The sequence below is a fragment of the Atractosteus spatula genome, chromosome 13 (assembly GCF_055471065.1).
Source record: "Atractosteus spatula isolate fAtrSpa1 chromosome 13, fAtrSpa1.hap1, whole genome shotgun sequence".
In the NCBI taxonomy this organism is placed as follows: domain Eukaryota; kingdom Metazoa; phylum Chordata; class Actinopteri; order Semionotiformes; family Lepisosteidae; genus Atractosteus; species Atractosteus spatula.
The window spans coordinates 27,546,589-27,568,928 of record NC_142718.1 but is presented as its reverse complement, the minus strand read 5'-3'; the positions used below and the strand labels follow the sequence as shown (position 1 = coordinate 27,568,928).

At 37.1% G+C, this 22,340-nt stretch overlaps 1 protein-coding gene across 1 annotated transcript in view; it reads left to right on the top strand.

The window, feature by feature from the left end:
- Window positions 1–430: 430 nt before the first annotated feature.
- The window catches only part of myo3b (myosin IIIB), a 122,859-nt gene continuing 100,949 nt past the window's right edge, over window positions 431–22,340 (top strand). Inside the window, exons 1-8 of the mRNA XM_088929993.1 lie at window positions 431–437; window positions 859–889; window positions 2,100–2,168; window positions 14,324–14,507; window positions 16,262–16,396; window positions 19,128–19,232; window positions 19,493–19,592; window positions 20,408–20,484. Coding sequence (XP_088786119.1) covers window positions 431–437; window positions 859–889; window positions 2,100–2,168; window positions 14,324–14,507; window positions 16,262–16,396; window positions 19,128–19,232; window positions 19,493–19,592; window positions 20,408–20,484 — 708 coding nt within the window. The remainder of the gene's footprint in view (window positions 438–858; window positions 890–2,099; window positions 2,169–14,323; window positions 14,508–16,261; window positions 16,397–19,127; window positions 19,233–19,492; window positions 19,593–20,407; window positions 20,485–22,340) is intronic.

Here is a 22,340-nt window from a genome sequence, read left to right as displayed (position 1 = left end):
CTTCCAGTTTAGTTTACTCGTTATTTTTAGCACTTACTGTATAGGGAGCACGATAATATTCTGAAATTATCAAGACATCATTGCTTTGTTTTTATTTATGTACCGGGGTTTTATATTCAAATTTATGCTGCTTTCCTTTTTTTGTGCTTTAATCCAACATGCACTGTATACACCAAATGCGAGTGATTTTTTTTTCAATTGTTCTACCATCAAATCCACTGAGACAGCACTAACCGTTATCTCTTCAAATATTTCTACTGTTCCAGAAAACTTAGGCTGTAACATTGTGCATGGCTAAAGCTACTCCCTTTCATTGCCTCTGTACAAGCAAGTCCTTATCAAGTTCTAGTTAATAATTAAATCCGTGTCGGAAACTGTAAGGTGCGCTAGAAGCCAAGAAAATCTGTTCTGATTGTTGCGAACGAGAGAAATGGAAGGTAAGCTTCTGATAACGTTAAGACTGTTGTGGGTGAGTTTTCATTTCATTTGTTTAACATTAGAACTATTTCATTTTTTAAAAGTCATTGTTGCTAATTTACTTCCAAACTGTGCTTTTCACCTGTAGCTAACTAGTGGCAATTGCAATCTATTCAGTCCGCTTGCGAGCTTGTTCTGCGGAAATAAAGATTGCTTAAGGTGTCGCTGTGTTATGCGATGCGAGATCGTGCATTAAATACAGACGAAGTTTCGTTTTTTTTAATTTAGAAATAATAAAAAGAGCAATATAACAGTTGTCAAGTGTTGGTATTGTCTTCATGAATGCGGGTGAAGTGGCGTTTATTGTAAACCAGCATCTTGAAAAAATAACGAAATTGCTCTGCTGCGGTGATCAATAATAAATTTCTTGTTAATTTGCAGAGAACACAAATGAGAATTCAGGGACTAAAAGGTAAGATCATCTTGCAATGTATTAAGGTGAAGTAGTACTACACACTTCCAGTATCCAGCTACACCAAGTTAATTATTTTTGTCCTGTTTTTTTTTGCTGTCACAGAAATCCCGGAAAAAAACTAAATTCACTTTAGATTGCTTCAATTTATTTATCCGATTAATAAAAAGCTTGCATTTATAATGAAGTTAACTTTTAATTGGGATCTGTAGGTACATTTGGTGGAAAAGGCAATGGACTTAAAATAACTAAGTCCGTGTTATTAAGTTTGGTCAGTGTTACCACTTTCATATAACCATTATGAACCATTTGGTTCATATAACCAAATAGCCATTCCCTCCTGTAAAAGTGGTAGCCACTCACCGGTAAGTGCTTATTTTAATACCTGTGCCCAACTGTTTTGATTTTTTTAGTGCATCTGACCCTATTTTCTTAATCAAGGAAGAATTTTTGTTTGAATTCGTTTAGGATGTGTGCTCCTACTTCAAATGCGCAGAGACAAATGTGATATTTAGGTTATTCGCTTATTTTAGCGTGTTGAATTGGACTTGTTTATTTGTGAATGGTATTGAGAGAATTTCATATATACAAACATTGAATGGGAAGTCTAGTATAAAGTGACCACTTCTAAAAATTGGGCCACAGATTGTCTGACTCTACATGTGTATGGTAAACTACATCATTCTTTTAGCTGAGGCAAACTGAAAGTCGTGAATGTTACTATGCAGTGCACATGTGTAAGGCAATTAAATGTTTGAAAAGCACAGCTGGTCAAAAATGCACACCGGAATGGTAAGGCTAATCTTTAATGCTGCATATAATGTCATGCTCCAAATAGACATTTATCTCTTAAGAAAATTAAAGAAGAATTTAAGAAAAAGAAAAGGGTGTTCAGTTCTTATCTTATTATTATTCTTTTTCTGGTGGACCTGTTTATCTGAAGGCTTTCATTCCAAATCTGATATTAATGATCTATAGCAGCTTATTATTGTTTTAAGCAAACAGGTTTAACAACTTCTTCATGTTCTGGTGCTTTAATGAAACCCAGACAACCTATAGTTCTCACACGTATTGATGTGTCGTCAAAACTCATTGTAAAATGAACTGAATTATGAGGTATGGGAGGGTAACTAAAAAAGGCATTGCTGTTTGAGAAGGATACCAAATGCCTAATCAAGGAGGTTGTTGTTTTTTTTCTCTCAATGCTCAGGGGAAACAGAGTCACTGAGGAAACTCCCCTCAAGGCAAAAGAGCTTTTCCAGCTTCATGGGAGGATCTGGTGAGAGACGAGAGAGATCCTTCGAATCTTTATAATGTGATCTTCACAAATGTATATTCTTATATGCAGTGGGGAAAATATATACATATAAGATGTATATATCACATTATAAGAGACTCGAAGTGAAAGACTGCAAGTTGCTCTTTATGAAATATGGTTGAAGGCTTGTATGTCTGTTTTAAAGTAATTCCTGAACTGTTATTTCCAGATGTGGGCTGTGTAAATACAATAAATGAACACCGATTATTACTGTACATTTCAAAGAGCCTCGCATCACTTTCTCTTTGCTGATCTGACATTCGTATTCAGATTTCACTATTGTGTTTGAAATAATCTAATAATCAGCAAAAAATGTCTCAATGCATCTTGTCTTTGAAAGGGCACTTGGTGAACTGGTTGGTAGTCACAGCTGTGCCACAGTGAGAGGTTCTTTGCATAGCAAAGAATGCAGGGACATTAGAATGGAGTGTCCCCTTTGTGGAAGTGCCGGTGTCTTGACCATATGTCGAGACTGGATTCATAAAACGAGATGGGATCTGGGTTCTTATCATTAGATTGCAAGTCTTAAGGGACTGTTTTTATATACTACCTGCTTGCAGTTTCAGAATGTAAAATGTGAGGGACATAAAAATGTCTTAGAAGTTAATTTTGCACCGATAAAAGAAATGTAATCGGAATATACAGCATAGATTGTCAATGTACAGGAGGACTCACCTGACCAAACTTTTGGGATCACAAAGTTGGAATATTCCAAAATTATTGATGTTTTTTTTTAAATTGGAATGACATCAAGCCTGCAGATTAAAATGTATATGCATTAAACCCAACAGGCATGAAAGGAAAATACTTAGTCAAATAGTTATCTTAAAAATAATATTTAAGATCTCGACTTGGATAACTGAAAATACTTTAAAATAACTACAAAACTTACCCAGAAATTGTTTTACTTTTTAAGCTTTTATCATTTGATCAAAATCTCTGAACTGGGAAAAGGTAACATTAATCAGTCTAATCTTGTAGTGACTGGTTCTCATTTTAAAGATTCATTTTGTTCTTATAGTCTTATTTATGAGATAAAGATATAAGGTGACATATTACACAGTATAGTCCAAATATAACAGTTGTAACAGAGGGAATAGAAAGCACATGCCCTATAATAAATGCACGTGAAATGTTCTCAAATCAAAAATGCACTAGAGAGAACTGCAACATATTCGTGAACTTGATACTTTATTATTATTTCTCAGCAGGCAACACATGGGCAACACAGTAGATACTGTTGTGCATAACACTTTATTTATTCTGAAGACAGTTACTATAATGTTAGATGCTTCTTAAAAATGTCCATCCTAGATACTGAGTAACAGAGGCTCAGAATCATATTTCCTGTTGTCATAGAAAGACTTGGTTCCCTTATTTATCTGACAGTCTAAGTTGGCCCTTTGAAATATTCAGATATCATTATAAGCAGTCTCTGGCATAAAAGATGATGTCAATTAAATGGATTTTTATCTGCTTGTGGAATTCAGCCAGTGATACAACTTGACTAAGCTCTATTTGTACATATACAGTAGGTTCTAATGTTCGTCTTTTCATATACTGTCTTTTTAAGATGACACATGGGTGTAAATATTTCATCAGTCTCTGAGAGGATCTCTTTTCTCTCCATCTCTGTCCCTTTCATGAACTTTCTCATCACAAACTCTCATTGCATTGGAAATTTTCATACTGGTGAGAATGTATAGGACCACTTTCCTTTGTCAAATACTGTTGCATTTTATGGTCACTTCCAGAACTAAAAATTAAGGAAATTAAAGAGTCTAGTTATAAAACTTGTAAGATGTTAACATTTCTTGTGAAGCAGAGGGTAGATTGTAGGATTGATTGTCATCCTCATTCTCTTTTGCTGGGCCTGTGGTTAATTGTATGAAAATGGGCTCATTATTCAAAACTGACTGAGGAATTGTCTTCCTGTTTTAATCTGCATTGCACTCTTATCATTTCTTAATGTGACACATCAGTGACCATTGTTGCCAATTCTTAACAAGAATTAATGTACTTTTTTTCCACTAGATTCCATCTTAACAGTGTTTTAAGAAACATTCAATTAATTCTTTTGTTCATGAAAGTCGCCAATATTTTTATTTGTGTGCTTAATATAATCCAATTAATATTAATAGATCCTATTAATAGAAGGTGCTTTGCATTTTGGTGTGTTGTATCAATGCTTTTTCTTTGTTCTTCTTTGTGATCGGAGAGCTGCACTTTTAAAGTGGGGAAAAATTGCTATTGAACTCTTCCTTACACACTTCTCCATGGTCTCGTCCTGCTAATACTGGCCCAATTTATAATGGGATAACCTGAACTGTGCCTCCAGGCGTTCACTTGCTTGGGTTACAGCTCCCTCAGTTTTCTGGTTTTGTCAGAAAACCGAGAACATGTTGGTCTTTCTTATTTCCTGCAAGATTACATTGGAAGTTATGTGTGAAATGACTGAATTGCCTTGTATGACAGATGCTCCTGTTTAGAAGACCCAGTCAAATATCAGATGAACATTTTCTGCCACTGTGGATTCTGTGATCAGTGAACCCTGAACCAATGGGGCACAAGTGGAAACTCTGTGGAAGTGCATTTGAAACTGAGAACAGGAGGCACTTCTTTATCCAGTTTGTGGGAGTATGGCAGGCAGCCATGTTGTTGAAGCCGATACTCTTGCTTCTTTCAAGAAATTCCTGGATGAGATGCTTGGATCGATTACCTTCTCACTACCAAAGAGGCTAAATGTGCTGGGTTATTCTTATTCCAGTACACTAAATAGTCTGATTTCAAGCTTTCTGGGTTAATGGAGAATCGAAGGATTTGTATAGAGCTTTCATGACACTGAGTTGTCACTGGCCTGTCTCGGTGTGGACTGCTGTTTTTTTAAAAAGGAAAAGATTTCTTGGACAAGTTTATTGTGTTCGTGAGACATACACATAAAGTAAATTTCCCTTCTAATTACGAATGAAATTTCTTAAAATGCGGATAATCTGTGGATTGGGCAATTGTTCAGGGATAATCTTTGTGCTCTGAGTGTTCAATGTGTAATGCATTGTCCTGTAAGTGGCCTGTATTGATTGACTCTAAAAAGGCCATTAGTTGGAAACTGGAAAGAAATGCAGTTAATTTAGTTAATTTAAAGCATTTAGAGTTATAACTGTGAAACAGTGTTGCTAATAAATAAACTAACAGATATATTGGATGGATGGACAGAAGTTAATGTTTCTAGGCTGTAATGTCATTAGTTATCAACTGTATGATCAGTAATTGTGCAATCTGCAAGTATGTTTAAGAAAGGAATTGCCTTAATTACTGTATAAGAAAATGGATGTAAACAGCTGAATGTTCACCGTGGAAATGGAAGTTTTATAGGAAATTGTTATATTTCTTTATGACGTTCTGCATTCTACATGAATTATGAAGCCCTTCAGGACCTTAAGAATTATTAGTTTATTTTATACTATTTTAGACAAACACTTTCTTATCTTTTAATGGAAGGTGACCGATATCTTCAAGAAAAATGGAGGCCTCCAGCGAGACTCCTTGTGCGGATGCTGCCCAGTGTCTCACCTGCGTGTGACTGTGCACAGGCTGTTTGCCTGCCTCTCCCACAGGACACCGCTAATAACATCGTGCGCGCGGGTGGCCGGACTTTTTTTTTCCTTTTTCGTCTCGGAAGACACAGCATTGTTATGGGCAATTTAAAGACGACAGGATTAGAACTCCACTGAAGCATTGCTCAGAAGCCAATTGTCCTCTATTTTAAGAAAACCAAAATCGAAATGCAGACATTTCACTGCAGGCACGGGCTAGGGCAAGTGACAGGAGAGGAGATGTGAAATCCAGGAGCGTAGAGTAATGGATGAGGCAATGGATTCTGGATTGGATGGCGTGAGGGCCCAAATACTAAGTGGGGTACTGCTGTCCCTTGAACCAAAGTCCAGGTAGTGGATAAAAAATGAAATTGCCAATGTGAGTCAGTTAATAGCATGTTGGGTCACTACTTGCAGCCTGTACAGCCTGTATGTGTTGTGGTATAGAGTCTCCCAGCCTCTGGAATTCTGGAATTCACCCTTCCACGAGAAAGTCGATTTAGCTCAGGTCTGGTTGAAGGAGATGGGGAAAACTCACAATTGTTCCAGAATATAGTATAAATGTTCAGTTGGGTTCAGATCTGGTAACTAAGAAGATCTTGACATAACGTTTATGTCATGCTCATCCAATCAATGGATGACCACAGGTGCTCTGCAGATGGAAGCATCGTCCTCCTGGAAGATACCCTGGCAATAAGCTATCTCAGTTCCCTAAAGCAGTGGTGAGCATTGACTGTGCTGACAAAGAGAATGAGTGCATCAAAACTATGCCAGGAAAATGCACCTCACAATATTACAGAACCACCAGGCCTGTAGAGTTCGTTTTAGTTTAGTACGATATGAGCCCTTGATTTTGTCAAGGACATGGTGAAGGATGATTTATCTGATTGTATTGCATTTCTCTACTTCTCAATAGTCCGTTGCCTATGCTGTCTGCACCACAAAACGTTTGAGTGGTTTGTGCACTGTGACCCAAGTATGGTATCTGGCTCTGTGGAGTTCTTGGCAGACCAGCTTTTGATCAATGTTGCTGCTTACACCCTAGGTTAAAAATAAGTGAACTGCAGATCACTTGTTTTGCCTTGTATTTTGAATTAATACAGGTACTGTATATCATGATCCTAGAGTATGCTCTGTTGCCCTTTGCTGATGTCTTTTCCTCAGTTCCATGCTGACCTCACCTTAGACACTGTTGCTTGTGAAACATAAACAAGTTCAGCCATCTTGGTCACTGAAACTCCTACCAAATGCACCCCAGCAATGACCCCTAGGATGTTGGGAAGTTAGATGCTTAAATCTCAAGGGAGACAACCCCATGTGGAATTAATTGCTTTCAATATAATAATAATAATAATAATAATAATAATAATAATAATAATAATAATAATAGTTTACACTTATATAGCGCTTTTCTGGACACTCCACTCAAAGTGCTTTACAGGTAATGGGGATCCCCTCCACCACCACCAATGTGCAGTATCCACCTGGATGATGCGACGGCAGCCATAGTGCGCCAGAACGCTCACCACACATCAGCTATCAGTGGGGAGGAGAACAGAATAGTGAAGCCAATTCCTTTCTTTTTTCCAAGTCTTATTCACTGCCTGTACTATTTCATATTGCTCCCATACTGTATATGCTCTGCTGTATAAGTGGTAACTGAAAGTAACTGAAAATTAATTCTCAACTGACTTGCCAGATAAGTAAAATTAGAGTATTAGAGAAATAATCTACTCAGTTGTAAAGAATGATTTCTAAAATGCTCTTTTTATTGACCCTCAAAATAAGACTAAATGAAAAAAGGACTTCTTTCTTGTCAGTATGGCACATTTCTTTTGACATTCAATAGACTTTGAAACACTACTAGTAAATACTTAGGTTTAAATTGTCTTGCCCCTTATTATTCATAATAGTCATGTAATAAAGTTTTTGATCGCAGAGTGACACAAATTAAACTGCTCATATCTTAAGAAACATGACAGGTCTTTATTTTATCTGTCTATTCTGTATTTGAGGCACACCTTGTCAATGTCATTATGGGAGTGTTTGAGTAATTACTTGGTATGAGAACCCCACCTTTCATTTACTTGTTGGTTTGGAACACCTGGCGGGGATGAGGAGTAATTTTCACTCTCTACTCTTTTGTTTAATTGATCATTGACTTTTGGGTCCACTTAAGGACAGTTTGGACTTTCCATATACTTTACATTTTAAGGTATACAAAGGTCTCCCCCTAGATAGTGTAGACTGCTGTTTGGTCCTGTAATTATTTCATTACAACTTACCATTTAGTAGAAAGGATCAAGAAATCTCAGGGTATGCAGAACTCATAACCATCAAAGCAGTTAATTTTCCTTTCTTTTTTACTCATTTCAGGAACAAAGGCATATGTATTCTAGCGTACATCTATTGTTTAAATAAGAATGTACACAATGTACAATAAGAATGGTTGTCATTCATTCCAGGACTTGAAATCTCAGTACAAGTTACCTGGCTCTTCTTTCTTTTTTTATTTGATACTATTCTGCAATGTGTACATGTATGTCCATGGGGGGACAAGATTGTCTTCACAAGCAGCGTATAAAGTAATCTTAGGGGGCAAAACACAGGGACTGGCTTTCTCCGTTAGTTTTTTTTTCTGTTAGAGTTCACATACAATCCAAAACCACTGTTGGAATAGAGTTTTCAATGTTATATATGAAGAAATTTCCTGTGACACTCTCTGGGACAATTTCAATTCATCTTCCAGGCATTCTGTTTATTCACCTATTTATTAATAAAGTGCACATGACCCCTTCTAGATGTTAGGAAATGAAACTTATCTCTAGTTTGTTGTGTGAAGTCTGTCCACCCTGCACTGCGAGTCCCTACTTATTCATTTTCGAAATCTCCTGTGGATGATTTTTGGAGCTGGGCTTGGTTTTCTTTATCCTCTTTTCTTAAACAAGAATTCTCGGGTCATACCAGGTGCTCTTATGAAAAGATGATTGCAGGGGATTTTGTGTTTTTGTTTTGCATTTGATTTGTTATTAAAAAAATTGAATAATTGCTAACAGAATGTTGCAAAACAAAAGGCCTGGGTGCGCTTTAGAGATTAAGGGAATTAGAGCAATCTGTCACCTGTGGTGAGTGAGGGAGAAAGGCAGGAGGAGGAGTTTTCTCATTGAAAACCTGACGATCAGATTATGCTACAAGAACCTCACTTGCGCTCATTAAATTAGTTCTTTCCATCAAATTACCCTTCCTATCGAGAATGCATTCTGGTTGCAAAGCTGTTCAGCCAGTAGTTGTATACTGCTTTTTAAACTACATTGAATTAGTGTGCAAGTAATTGCAGTAGTTGTTTTGTTAATTGCAGCAAGTGCTACAGTATATAAGTATAAGAGTGTTAAAATAAATACCAGTATCCAATATCAGCAGATTACATTTTCCTTTCCCTGAACACATTACTGTATAAATGTTGCTTTAGTACAATGTATTGAAAGCGAATGTGTATTAACCTCTGGAGATACAAATATTTTTTTAATCACAATATTGGAACTGCTGGAACATAACATCCTGTCACATCTTCTTAAAAGTGGTTTTCACTCAGGTTATTAGTATGACAGGGATTGCTGTAAACCTTACCCATGATGGATTGTTTCACTAGTCCATGGGGGGAAAAAGTAACAGGTAGCATTGAAATGTATCTAGTTAGCAAGTTATAATATAAAAAAAGTATTCATTTTGGATTTTGAGGGTTACGGGCTACGGTTGTTTACATGACGATTGTTTGACCTATACATCCTGTAGGTCATATGACCCCTTGCTGTTTCCCATTCCCTGGCTACCTGCGTGTAATCCAAGGAGCATCTCATCTCTGATATTCATCCAGGACTCCATCATGCCTGGATACATTTGGCACCTAAATATTTTAAAGTAGATCAGATTACAGATTGCAACAGAATTAAAAATTTATTAAAGCTGATTAACATTATTTGGGAAGGGACAACTGTTACTACAGAAACAACTCAGGATTCAAGAGAGAGCTCTCTGGCAAAGCAGGTATGTTTGTTTCTTAAACTGTTCACGGATAATAAATTCAGCATACTCTAATTTAGGTGAGATTTTTGTGTTATATTTCCAGGCAATAATTTCAATGCTGAAGTACATATAGTATATGATTAAACAAAATTTAAGCCCTACAACCTGATCACTATTATTTCACATAACCTTTTGTCACTGTAAATATTCTAAAATGAATGTCTGTACACTGCCTGATGTACAGTAAGTGAATTTAAGGGGACTTGTGAATTCAGCTTACTGGTGAAAAAAAAAATTACTTTTTTTCAGTGTATGTTCTTACAAGTGTTGGAAAAAACAGTAGAATAATACTTTGAAAGATTTATTTTAATTTGAGGGGTTTAATTTTTATTCTAAAGTATTAAGAAATCAAGTTTAAAAATATTGGTAATGGTTCAAGGTAAAAGGTGAACTAGTCCATGGTTCCATGTAGATTTCGTAATGCCCAAAACAGGCCTGTTCTGTTCCATATTTCTTCTAGTCTATTTCTATTGTATTACTATTTCTGCTTCATTATTTACAACCTCTATATGACTGAAGAACTCTTTTCGGAATGTTTTGTCGAATGTAAGGCAGAGCTGTTATTACCAACGTGAATTGAACAGCTCTAACGATGAGTTACTTTTCTAATCATACTCGTGATTGTAAGCTTTTGAGTTTTTTTTTACATGATATGATACCTGTGTTTGCAGCACAGTGGCATGGCAGTTACCTCTGATGTCCCACAAGGTTTTGTTCCTTGGTTAAATTGTGAACTGGGGCACCTCTGTTGTGGTGGGTGTATGTTCACTTTGTGTTCATGTAGGATTTCTCAGGGTGCTCTAGTTTCCTCCCATCTGCCAAAGGCATGCTGGCTCAGTGAATGCGTGTCTCCAAACTGTCCCTGTGTGCTTGAGTTTGTGTGCATGTCCTGCAATTGGCTGCTGACTGCAGACTACGTCTGTTTCTGCCCTATGCTTTTGTATCTGGTTTGTGTCCTTATGCTTGGGATAGAGACTAATGGATGGTACCTGTATTTAGGAATCTTGGTGTTTGTGTGCTGAGACTACAAAACATTGTCTAAAGCAAGAATGACATCTGCATATTAAAGGAAAGACCACTTAAATGTGGATGCTGAAAATAACTCGTCTGTGTCAAAACTGCATCATGTATGTAGTGTATGCTGTTATTTAAATTAGCCTCTTTAGATTTGGAAAGATTTTATTAATAATAATAATATTACAAATTCTCTAGTGCATTCCAGTGAAAGGCTATTGTAAAGCACATACAGTTAGTAGTGTGATGGTGGGAGACACGTGCACTGAATTTTTTAGGAGCCTCTATGCTCAGTATTAAAATTGCTGATCTTTCCCAGAATGGGAACTTGATAATGAAAGGTGCTGAGGAGATGCTACAGACCAGCACTTACATTACAGTCCATCGGATGGAGGCTAGAGATCCTTAGGATTGCAACATAGCAGGAGCTGCTGTTCAGAGCAGACAGACAGCTGTACTACATGCTGGTGATGTGATTCTTTAGGTGATGGTTAGCCGAGTAAAATTACAAATCTAAGCATTGGTTCTTCTAAAGTGAATGCAAGAAAATTTCATCTGACTCGATAACGGCTTCCATTGGGGAAAATTCATATCCTGTGTAGTGTTCTGTGCTTAGCAACATGTTATGTTTTTTGACAACAATCAAAGAAGAGTATTATCATCTTTTTAAAATGTAAATCCCCTGAGGAAGATGTTGACGTTTTTGGTTTCTTTTATCATGCCAGGGTGAAAATGCAACAATAGAAAATGGCTTAATGAACTCATTTTAATAAGCATTAGCAGCACTGTAAATCAGATAGCTGAGTGCTTGTTTTGTATTTCTGTGCCTGTGCTGTATTCTATTTGAATGTCGAATGTCTCTGGTGTCTGCAAGTCGAATGTGTTTATCATTACCCAAGCCACGTTCTATGCCTCTATGCAGGAGAAAGCAGGACCAGAACATATCAAGATGACACCCACCAGATTGTCTGCATTGAAATCCCCACAATAATATTGTACATGCATTTTTTTTTTCCATTGAATGACAATGCCTCTGCTAGCAGTCTCCACGACACTTCAAAATGAACTGTATTCTCTTATTTATTTAATTCAACCGCATGGACAAAAAGTAAAACCTGTAGTGCCCCCTTTCTTCAAACTAATAAAAAAAGTGGAAAGTCTTTTAAATTGGCTTTAAATCTTCAATGGCTTTCTCCTCTTAATCTTCTCATCCCACAGACCTAACAATATACTTATTTTTGAGGGCAGAATATCTATAATGTGTTCCCATTCCCTACAGTGTTAAAAGTGATAGATTAAGTCTGCTCTTACTGCTGTGGGTTTAATTTGTCTGACATTACGAGAATTTATACTGGTATTTCTACCTTTAGAAATAAGTTGAAAGTGAATTACTCCCCTTCTAATTGGTGTCCTTTTTGTGATTATATTGTTCTTGAATGAAGGTGTACATTTGAAATGGCATAAGTTACCTTGTGTGTCCTGTAGCTTTTATAATATTCCTGGACACAAACTAAAATGTCAACCAATGAGTCAGGCAACAAGGTAGCTAATCCATAAATCTATCAATATCATCTGAAAGAGGTGAAGTGTGCTTTTACAGTCTAAATATCATTGATGGCATTAATATTGATTGTTTCACATTAGCCTGAGCTAAGTCACATCCCTCCAGAGTCACATATATTCTTTCATATGTTGTGTATGTAATATAGCTCCATAATGTGACAAATGAAATGCAACTGGTCACAGAATGTTTAAAATACATCTTGGAAAATGTTTTTGGAAGAGGTTAATTGTTCTCTGGGTATGAATATAGTTTTATATTCATACAAATAGGTGTGTTTGTTTCACTCACTCTTATGTCTCCCCCCCTGTTACTTTGGATATATTGACTAAGATCATGCATCTTTCTGTAGTGACATGGGCATGCTCTGATGTGTGGTAAAAGCAAATGTGTCTATTACTTTGAAATACTATAAAACCATTTGATTGGGTCCTGAAAAACTCCAGCGGTAAAAATTGCAAAGGTTTATGTGAGAGGATTAAGAGGCAGTTAGTGTCACGTTAATCTTTTGTAAATCCGATTCCCATTCAACAGATTGCAGCACTCTTAGCAGCCAGTGACAGGAGGCCTGGACTCTAATGTAATGCCAGGACAGGCCATGTCTCTGTACAGTAAGTTGCGGGGGAAAAGAAAAGGGGCTCTAGACTATGAACAATGATCAGGCACATTGTTTACCTTCCGTGCTTTAAAATATAATTTCTGAATAAACAGTCCAACAGCTGAGGAACTCTAGGTCACAGAAAGTCTAAATGTAAGTACCAGTTATTTGTTTTTTGTCCTTAACAGAGTTCAGTCTTCTGTGATCATAAACCTGTTAGGCGTCTCCCTTGACAAAGATAATAGGGCAACCGAGCTGAACGAGCACTTTGTCTTGGTTTTATGATTACTTTCTTCGCTATGATAAAGTGCATAAATTAGGAAGGGGGATTCTGGCATTCAGGTATTGATTTTTCCCTAAGGATAGCTTTAAGACTGTATCTGCTTCTCCAAATGCCATTTCTCGAATTGGCATTCGAGAAGTGACCTGAGGCGACATTATTTTATGGACTTAGTTTTTTATTATTACTTAAGCCATTTCTTTTTTTTTTCTGAAATGAGGCAAATAACATTTCCCTTATTCTCTACAGCTGTTCCTTCCAATACGTGGATCATTCATCATTCAAATTTTCATTTTCATTTTTATTCAAGAGCTCATGAAATTAAGCAGATTTTGTATTTTAAACACATCTGATGGAATGTCGTTTAACACGGCAGTTTTTCTGTACAATATTTGTCTTACTGGGAATGATATCAAAAAAGGAAAAACACTGTATCACCTAGGTCTAATACAAAAAGTACTGTGATATGAGGGTGACGCCTAATTGATTGGTGTTCTTTGCCAGTTTTCAGAAGTTGTCCTAAGCCTTTGTATTGCTTTATGAATAATAACTGGTCAGCACAGGAAGACCAAAATTGATTCTTTACTTTACCCAAAGGGTTGTGGGAGTATGGAACCAACTGTCCAGCCAAAGGGGCCAGATGGGCCAATCAGCCTCTACTCGTGACTTTTCTTATGTTCTTTTGAATATCCTCATAATATGAAAACCATTACTGAGCAATTGGAACAGACTATTACAAGTAGGAAATTCAGAGTGGAAAGACCTTCACCAATGTAAGGTGGAGGTGGAATCATGGCACAGATATTGGAATCACAGTGAATCTGTCCCTTTGATATACTAGAAACCCGACAAAGTAATAATACAGAGGTGCCCTTGTCCTGGAGTGTCTACAGATTTGAAACTGCCTGCAGTCAAATTTGTGTGTGCTGCATTAAGAGACCTGGCTTCAGTGTCGTTTTTTTTCTGGCTGATCTTTACTTTGTTTAGGAAGTCACTGTATGGAGTGTTTCCGTACAAGTCTAGCATGATTGGCCTGGAGTCTCTGGCAGATCCCTCGGATGACTGGGAGATCGTGGAGACCATTGGAAAAGGAACTTATGGGAAAGTCTACAAAGTCAACAATAAAAAGGATGGGAGCCAAGCTGCTGTAAAGATTTTGGATCCTATACATGTAAGTCTATCATTGGTAGAGATCAATTTGATTTCAAACATGGATGCATTGCTATACAGTATAATGGACTATTTTAAAGTCAGAATTCTGTATGGCATAAGGCTATTATAAATGATGATGTGACACATTTTGTTTACAATATAAACCAAAAACAATATGGCACACAATGACGAAAATGTGGTAAGATGCATTTGGTAATCACAGCTGGTAATGAAGGCGGTCACAGAAGATCAAGGTAACAGATAAGTCGTCAGGCATGTCTGTAACAGTGAGCTCGAACAAAGAGCTCAACAAGAGATCCTTGTCATCCGATCTTGTGTAGTGGGGTGTGTCAAATGGTGATAACAGTTCATCTGTTACAAGTGACGGACGGGAGGTACAGGATATGTGCAGAATGTGCAGACTAAAAGGATGGGTTTGGAGAATATGCCAGAAGGGGGCTGGAGAAGGTGCAGTCCTGATTTTAAGGTTCTAGATAGATACTTTATTGATCCCGTGAGGGAAATTTCTGTCACACTTACTGTATAAGCATTGCATGAGGTAAAAACCTTAAATATCTCTGGGTTGAAAAGTAAGCAAAGCTCAAACCGTAAGCATAGGTATGAAATGGGCAGCCTTGGATATAGGTGAGAAATTGTCAGTTCCACTCTCTTGTTTTTAAGTATTAAAGTGGTGGAATGTTTAAAAATCTGGTTTACCTACACTTGTTTTCTGTTATTTTGATCCTTCGTGAGCACTAGAACCGTGTCCTAAAAGATAACATGATTATAGGTATTTAATAATTAGTTGACTGCAAGCATCTGTTGGAGCCTCATCATTTATTCAAGTACAATGACGCTCCTTAAAATCATTGTTTGAACAGAGATCAAATGTAGAAAACGTGATCTTGTGTTTTTCTTTGTGACCGTCTTTGGATTCACCACGTCCCGAGTCTTCTGTCTCTTTGGGGTGACCCAAAAGCTCCTTTCTTCAGCTGATCATTTTCCAGTGCTATAATTTTATTTTTGTTGAGGAGAAAAGCATAACAATGGTAGAATTAATGGAAAAGACTAGTGTCTTTTTTTTACTTTCCCTCTTTTCACACTCTGCTTTAGGTGAGCAGAATTTTCCTCTCTCTTTTCTGTGCTTTTTCTCTTCATTTGTGTTGTGCAGAGCCAGCTGCTAAACAGCCTGGGCCGATTCAGAGCACCGCAGTGTCTCCACGTTGTGTTTCATGAAATCTAGTCTGAGATTGTTGTCGGGGTTGCAATCCCTCGTCAATGACCTGAGCTCCCCTGCTGCTCTCTCTCAGCCACACTTGTGTTTATGAAGATGCAGAGCCTGTGTTCATCTCTCTTGTGACAGTCATGCTGACAGTGCTGATTGGGTAACGGTAAAAATGGAATCTTAAATATATATGTAATCAGTCTTTTGGTTGTTGGATATGGAGTCCTTTCAGGCACATGAAAATGCTTTATTTTGGACTTTGCTTGACGCTTGTAGTTCACAAATGTATTCGTTCAGCTTAACGACACAATTCAGTTTCTCTTAAAACAAAGATTAATTTACTCAAAAGCAGCAACACTAAGCGATGGAGACATTTCATTGTTTCTCTTCTTAGAAACAGAAACGGCAGCTGTTTCTTCATGATTGCATCACTTGCGTCTGAGTTCTTGTGGGTTAGTCCCTGGCTCTGTTATTGTTGTTACGACTACTCTAGAGATGCTCTGTGCTGTATCTTTTAATTGGCTGTTTTTCCCCCCCCGTTATGAAAGGATGTTGATGAGGAGATTGAAGCAGAATATAACATCCTGCGGTCCCTCTCCAATCATCCCAATGTTGTCAAGTTTTATGGGATGTTCTACAAGGTGGATGATCTCTCAGGAGGCCAGCTTTGGCTGATTCTTGAGGTGAGGCTTCGTTTCCGTTCCTTTCATTTTTATTGATTTCGTTTCTCAAATTGGTTAATTGAGCTTCTTAAAATAACAACAGCCTTGCCTTTGTCATTTCTGTTTATAGAATACAGTTACTTATTGCAGAGAGTCAGCCCAAAGAAATTATTCTTCCTTTGTTGAGACTTGAGTTCTTCAGTCGTTTCTAAATAATCAGATTAGATGAAAGAAAACTGTAAGACATGCAAAATCCTGTTGGATTCTACTTTTCCAATATTCTGTCAGAGATGAGATAAATGGTTGGTAATATCTGACTCAGCTCCCATGTTTTTGAATTCCACTAAGTTATGATGATCTACTTAAACTTGTAAAACATCAGGTAAGAGGAGAAACAAACATCTCTGTTAACACTCATCAGCACTTGTCAACACATTTGAGTTTAAAGAGCCCATTTACTTGTGGTTGAAATGCGTACTGTACATGCACTACAGGTTGTAAATTATCTGTGGGTGGACCTGTTGTCTGGGTAGCGGCTTAGTGTGCCCTGTAAATGTTATAAAAAGCTGCAGGAATTTTAATATGAAGAAAAGAATGTCTCATTGGTAAGACAATGAACGAACTGATTATGCTTGTAGTTTAAATGTACTTTTTGAAAAACATTTTAGTCTTGAAAACAGTAGAACTGCTTCACATTTAATAAAAAAAAATGAATATAAGTGTCATATAAATCCAAAAGATTAGGTTATCCCTCTTCTGCAGTGGTCCTTAAGATTTTTTGCTACAGAGATGAATTTTGGCCTTCTCCACATTGTACCGACTACAGCAAGCCGCACTAAACAATGTGATTAGACCTGTCAGAGTACAACGTACAGTACAAAGCCTGTGAGGGTCAATCTGCTCTGTGGAAATAGCCACTGGAATTTCAAAGTGAGAGTCTGAGAAAATATTCTTCCGCTGTCGCATCTGGTGAACGCTAGGATTTTTTGACTGCTTTGTGTGTGGTTTCTGTGTTGCTGTGCACTGCTTTTTTGGCTCCCGGCTTAAAAGGTAACCATAGAAACATTTGTGTTCTGTCACATATTGCTTCACTGAGCCACGTCCCCACATTTTAAATAGTGAAGTAAACAACACTCCCCCCAAAAGTCCAGTTTAAATAAAGAAAAACCCTATCTTTACCCTTTCACGTTAGGCCACAGACCTCATAGGAAGAACATCTACATTTCAGGTCAGGGGGACTGTACATCAGCTGTATGGTAGCTTCATTTCTGTCAGGGAACACTTGGATACAGACATTCGTGAGCAGAATGGGAATTGCTGAAAGAAAATATGCTGACTTAAAATTCATCCAGGGAGCAGATAAACCATGGCCCTCTTGCGCGGTGGTTCTGTTGACTGTATTAATCTGGTAAATGAAGTGCTTGATAGGTTAGTTTTCTGTGATTCAAATTCTGCTGTTGGTTGACCTTGACCCAGTTTTTCATACCCTCTCGAGTATGCTTTAACCATGTCAAGTAAGCTACGTCAAAACACGGTTGGAGCCCGTTAACAAAGCTCTTCCAATCGAGCACTTTTTAAGACATCACTCGACGTTGTCATGCCTTTTTAAAGGAACATATCTAAATATTCTGTGCTACAAGCCATGTGTCTCAGAAATCCTTTCCAGAAAGGAAAAAAATGGATATTATGGCGGACGTTCTTTGCACACCCGAGATGAAAGTGACATTGAAAAGGGAAATGAGCAGTCTTATAAAAGATGTAAATAATCAAGAAATGCTGGAACACACACTTTCTTCCCCTTGATCTGTGGTAGTCCATTACAGGAGAGCAATTGCATGATATTTTGCGATTACAGTTCTTCATCTCTGGACATGCCACCTCAACAGAGCAGAGAGACAGAGAGCCGGAGCCCTGATGTAACCAGTTTCTAAAATGACAGCAATTTTCCAACTCGCCTATTTACCAAGCTAATTTTCCTTTTGCTTCTTCTTCTAAAAGAGATGTTAGGAAACAGGAATATGAACACTGCAAACAAGGCCTTTTTAATCTCCTGCAGACCAGTTTATTGTAGTGGCTTTTGGGAAGAGCATTCTTTTGTGATTATTTGATTATTCTTTTTTATTTTTTTTATTGTAGGAGGAAATTAAAATACACAAATTCTGAATTTGTATGAATTCCATACAAAAGTAGAAAAAAAGAGACAAAAATCTATCGATTAATAGTTTAATGTAATTATCAGCTATTTACGTTTCATATAATCACATGCAGAAAGCTATTTTTTTTAATAGTAAATATTACACTACAATCTTAATTTAATTGGAACTGGCCACATTTGAGAAAACCTTTCATTTTGAATGTGGGTACCTCCAAACTAAGATACTTTAATATGGTCTTAGCGCATAGGGCAATCAAAGGAAGATTTGTATCTTTCCACAGTCTCAAGATAATTCTTTGGCTGGAACTAAAAGGGATCAAATTTAGTTTTCATTGAATAGATGTCCGTTTCCCCGTCAGAAAAGTCACTAATTAAAATCATTCTTGAGGGGTTATTCTTTGGCTGCGAACACTGAGAAAAACGTTGTTACGGGAGTTATTTCGAAATGGGGAATCTAAATCAATTGGAAGAGAGACAATGGACAGAAGTATGGTCTTCCCGTGTGGGGTTTCACAGTGTTAAAGGCATCAATGAATCCTATACAGCAAACGACTGCTGTGTGTAATGGAGGTGTCATATTGTCTTTCTCTCTCACAGCTGTGTAATGGGGGCTCTGTCACAGACCTCATCAAAGGACTCCTCATGCGTGGTCAGCGATTGGATGAAGCTATAATCTCATACATCTTATATGGTGCCCTCTTGGTAAGATGTTCATCAAGACCATAAAAACAGCAGAGGGTGCAATTTCCTTTTGTACACATACTGTGCTTAGGGTTTATTATTGGTGATAATATATTTGCATTTTAAATAGAAAAGGGATTTTAGACATAAAAGGCAGTGGACAGCTGTACCTATAATATAAATGCAGATTGAGCTAATCATGTCCCCTAATAACACGGTAATTGATTCTAAATAAGATCCACCCCCCTTCTCTTTTTTTTTTCTTTTGGGATTTTCACCAGGGTCTCCAGCATTTGCACAATAACAGAATCATCCATCGTGACGTCAAGGGGAACAACATTCTCCTGACAACAGAAGGAGGAGTCAAGCTTGTTGACTTTGGTAATGACTGCTTCCCATTTGTTTTCCTGATGTGTGCAGTTTAGCCAAAGGCAGCAATTTATCGCCTGCTCAGAAACCACGAGCCTTGCAGGGACGCTCCAGATCAACTGTGTGCTTTGTTACAGTCTTAGGAGATTTTGCTTTAACAGATGAAGCACTTTAGGAATTGATGACAGATAATCCATTTTGCGTTTGCCTTACCAGACAAATATATATATATATAAAAGAATGTCAGAAATAACATCTAGAAAACATTTGTACTGAAGCAATCCGAGTTCTTGTTTCCCTTTCCTATAAAACATCTTTGCATTTCAAGGGCCATAGCTTAACTCAAGGCTATTATTGCTCATTTAAATTTCATTATTTGATCCTTTGCATATAAAAAAGAAAGCTGTTCTGGCAAATGACTTCAGCTAGCCTCCGGCATGTTTATTTCCTCTGTGTAAAAAATGAAGTGGCCCCCTGCAGATAAAAGAGCTGTCCCACTTAATTTTAAATTGTTATTGCCAATTTACGGTGGCATGTGGTTGCCGTCATGTCATATCATAAATTGCTTTTTTTAACCATGGCTGTTTTAATATATATATTTATTAATGGGGGGAAAAATGAAGTAAACATGCTTTAAATGTAAAATATCTGATGATGTCTTCAACATGTTTGAGCATGTCAATTCAGCTCTGGTGGGAAAGGCGAACCACTAAAACTGTAGTAGATTACTGAAGTAGAATTTACTGAGTGAGGAAGCTGTTATATTTAAGAGTAAGTTGAATAATCCTCCCTAACCTAAACGTGTCTAAACATTTTATTTTGTCTAGGTGTGTCAGCCCAGCTCACCAATGCTCGCTTACGAAGAAATACTTCAGTAGGAACTCCTTTTTGGATGGCTCCTGAGGTAACATAGTAATAAAAAGCCTTTTTATACAAAGTAAATGTTAAGGTATATTTTTTTAACTTGTCCATCTCCCATGATAGATGCAAAAAAATATCTGTCCTTAATTGTTGCTATAAAGATAATATTGGTGGAGGCGATTAACAAATCTTCAACCTTAATTCAAAGCTGTGACAAAAAAAGTGATTTATTGTCATCTGCGCTAAAGCCAATGGCTTCACTGAGAAAACAGTGGGTTCTGGAAGTCTGGTTTCCTGACATTTCCCTTAAAATAGGTAGAGCTGTTATTTGGTCTTTCCACAGGTTGTTAATTTATCTATGCTGTGCCTTTACACAGTGGTGCTACAGCGCTCCTGAACTTTCACGTTTATCTAAACCTGTGGTCCAGTATTGAAAAAGACATCATCAAAAAAAAAAAGCAGCTTCAAAATCGCCACTATATTTTTGATCTTTATTTTAGATGTCTAATGCTTCGGTTGCACTCGTCCATGCCTGGAAGGGAAACGTGATGAACAATCCTGAATGATGTTTGAAAAGCACGCGCTGTAACTGTATTCGCAAAACAGTGACCTGCTTTTCTCTCTAGGAGCTTCGCTGGCTACACTCTGTATTCTCCTGCAGGCGCTGGAGGTCACTCCAGGGTTAATAGCTGGGAGCCTGCTTCCCTTGCTCACTGTGAGGCAGAAATGAGCTCCCATCATCCGGGCAGTTTGGGGTGTGCACTGGAGAGCAATTAAAACATACCCAATCGCCAATAAATCCTGATTATTGTAATTAACTGGTGGCGTTTCTGACCTGTGCAGAAAAAAAGTGTTGACACTGAAGAACACTCAAAACAATCTCCATTTAAATGATAATGTTCCAGAGGCCTTGGGTGAAGCAGCTAAGATTTGACAAAGAGAGCTGCCTGTCTCACTCGTGGTTTGCAGTTTACATGCTGCCAAAAAAATAATCCTCCTCTTAGATCCGCGTGTTTGAATGTTATCGTGTCGAATAGCAGCTACCAAAATCCTAGCAAAACGCCTTACTTGCCTTGAGATTCTGTATTGGCAATATTTGTAATTACTGGGTTTAGTCTTTGGTTGGATTTAATTAAATCTGGTTATGTCCAGTCTAATAAATAAATGTTTTAAAACATACAGTACTTTTGCACCTCTTCAAATGGAACATCTTGTACAACAGTAATTTTTAGCATTTTTTTTTAGAATTCTAACAGCCTTTAATCACAAATGTTAGGTCTCTTTTAGCACAATAATGAAAAGCAAAATATTACGTAGGTGTGGCGCAAATGTAATGAAGCAATCAGAACAAGCATAAACATTAATTAGTATACACTAAATAACTACCTTATTTTTTAATTTCAGTTATATCAATCATTACAATTCAGTACTAATTTATTATTCAAGAATCATTAGCTAAATTCATTCAGGATTTTTATAAACAATACTGCTTTGCACCGCAAACTGTTTTCACCACTTTACAGCTGCACGCAACTATCAATTTCTGGTAATATTGAAAATGTAATGAAAAATGCAATTCAGCCACTATTTTTCAATATGGAAGAAACCAACTGCAAAAATTCTAAACCCGATGCAACTTTTAAAATAAAAGTCCTCTTAACTCAATTCGGTCTATATAAATCAAACATGAATAATTAAAAAAGTAAATTTGATGTTCTGTAATTGCATACACATTATGCAGCTTTGTAAGTGGATGTTTATAGATTAATTGAATAAAACTGATCTATGGACTTTTATGGTACAGTTACACACAAAATTCCAAAGCCTATACATTTAAAACGTTATGTATTAAAAATAAATTAATTGTTTCTGTACAGGTAGTATTAACACTGTTGATGA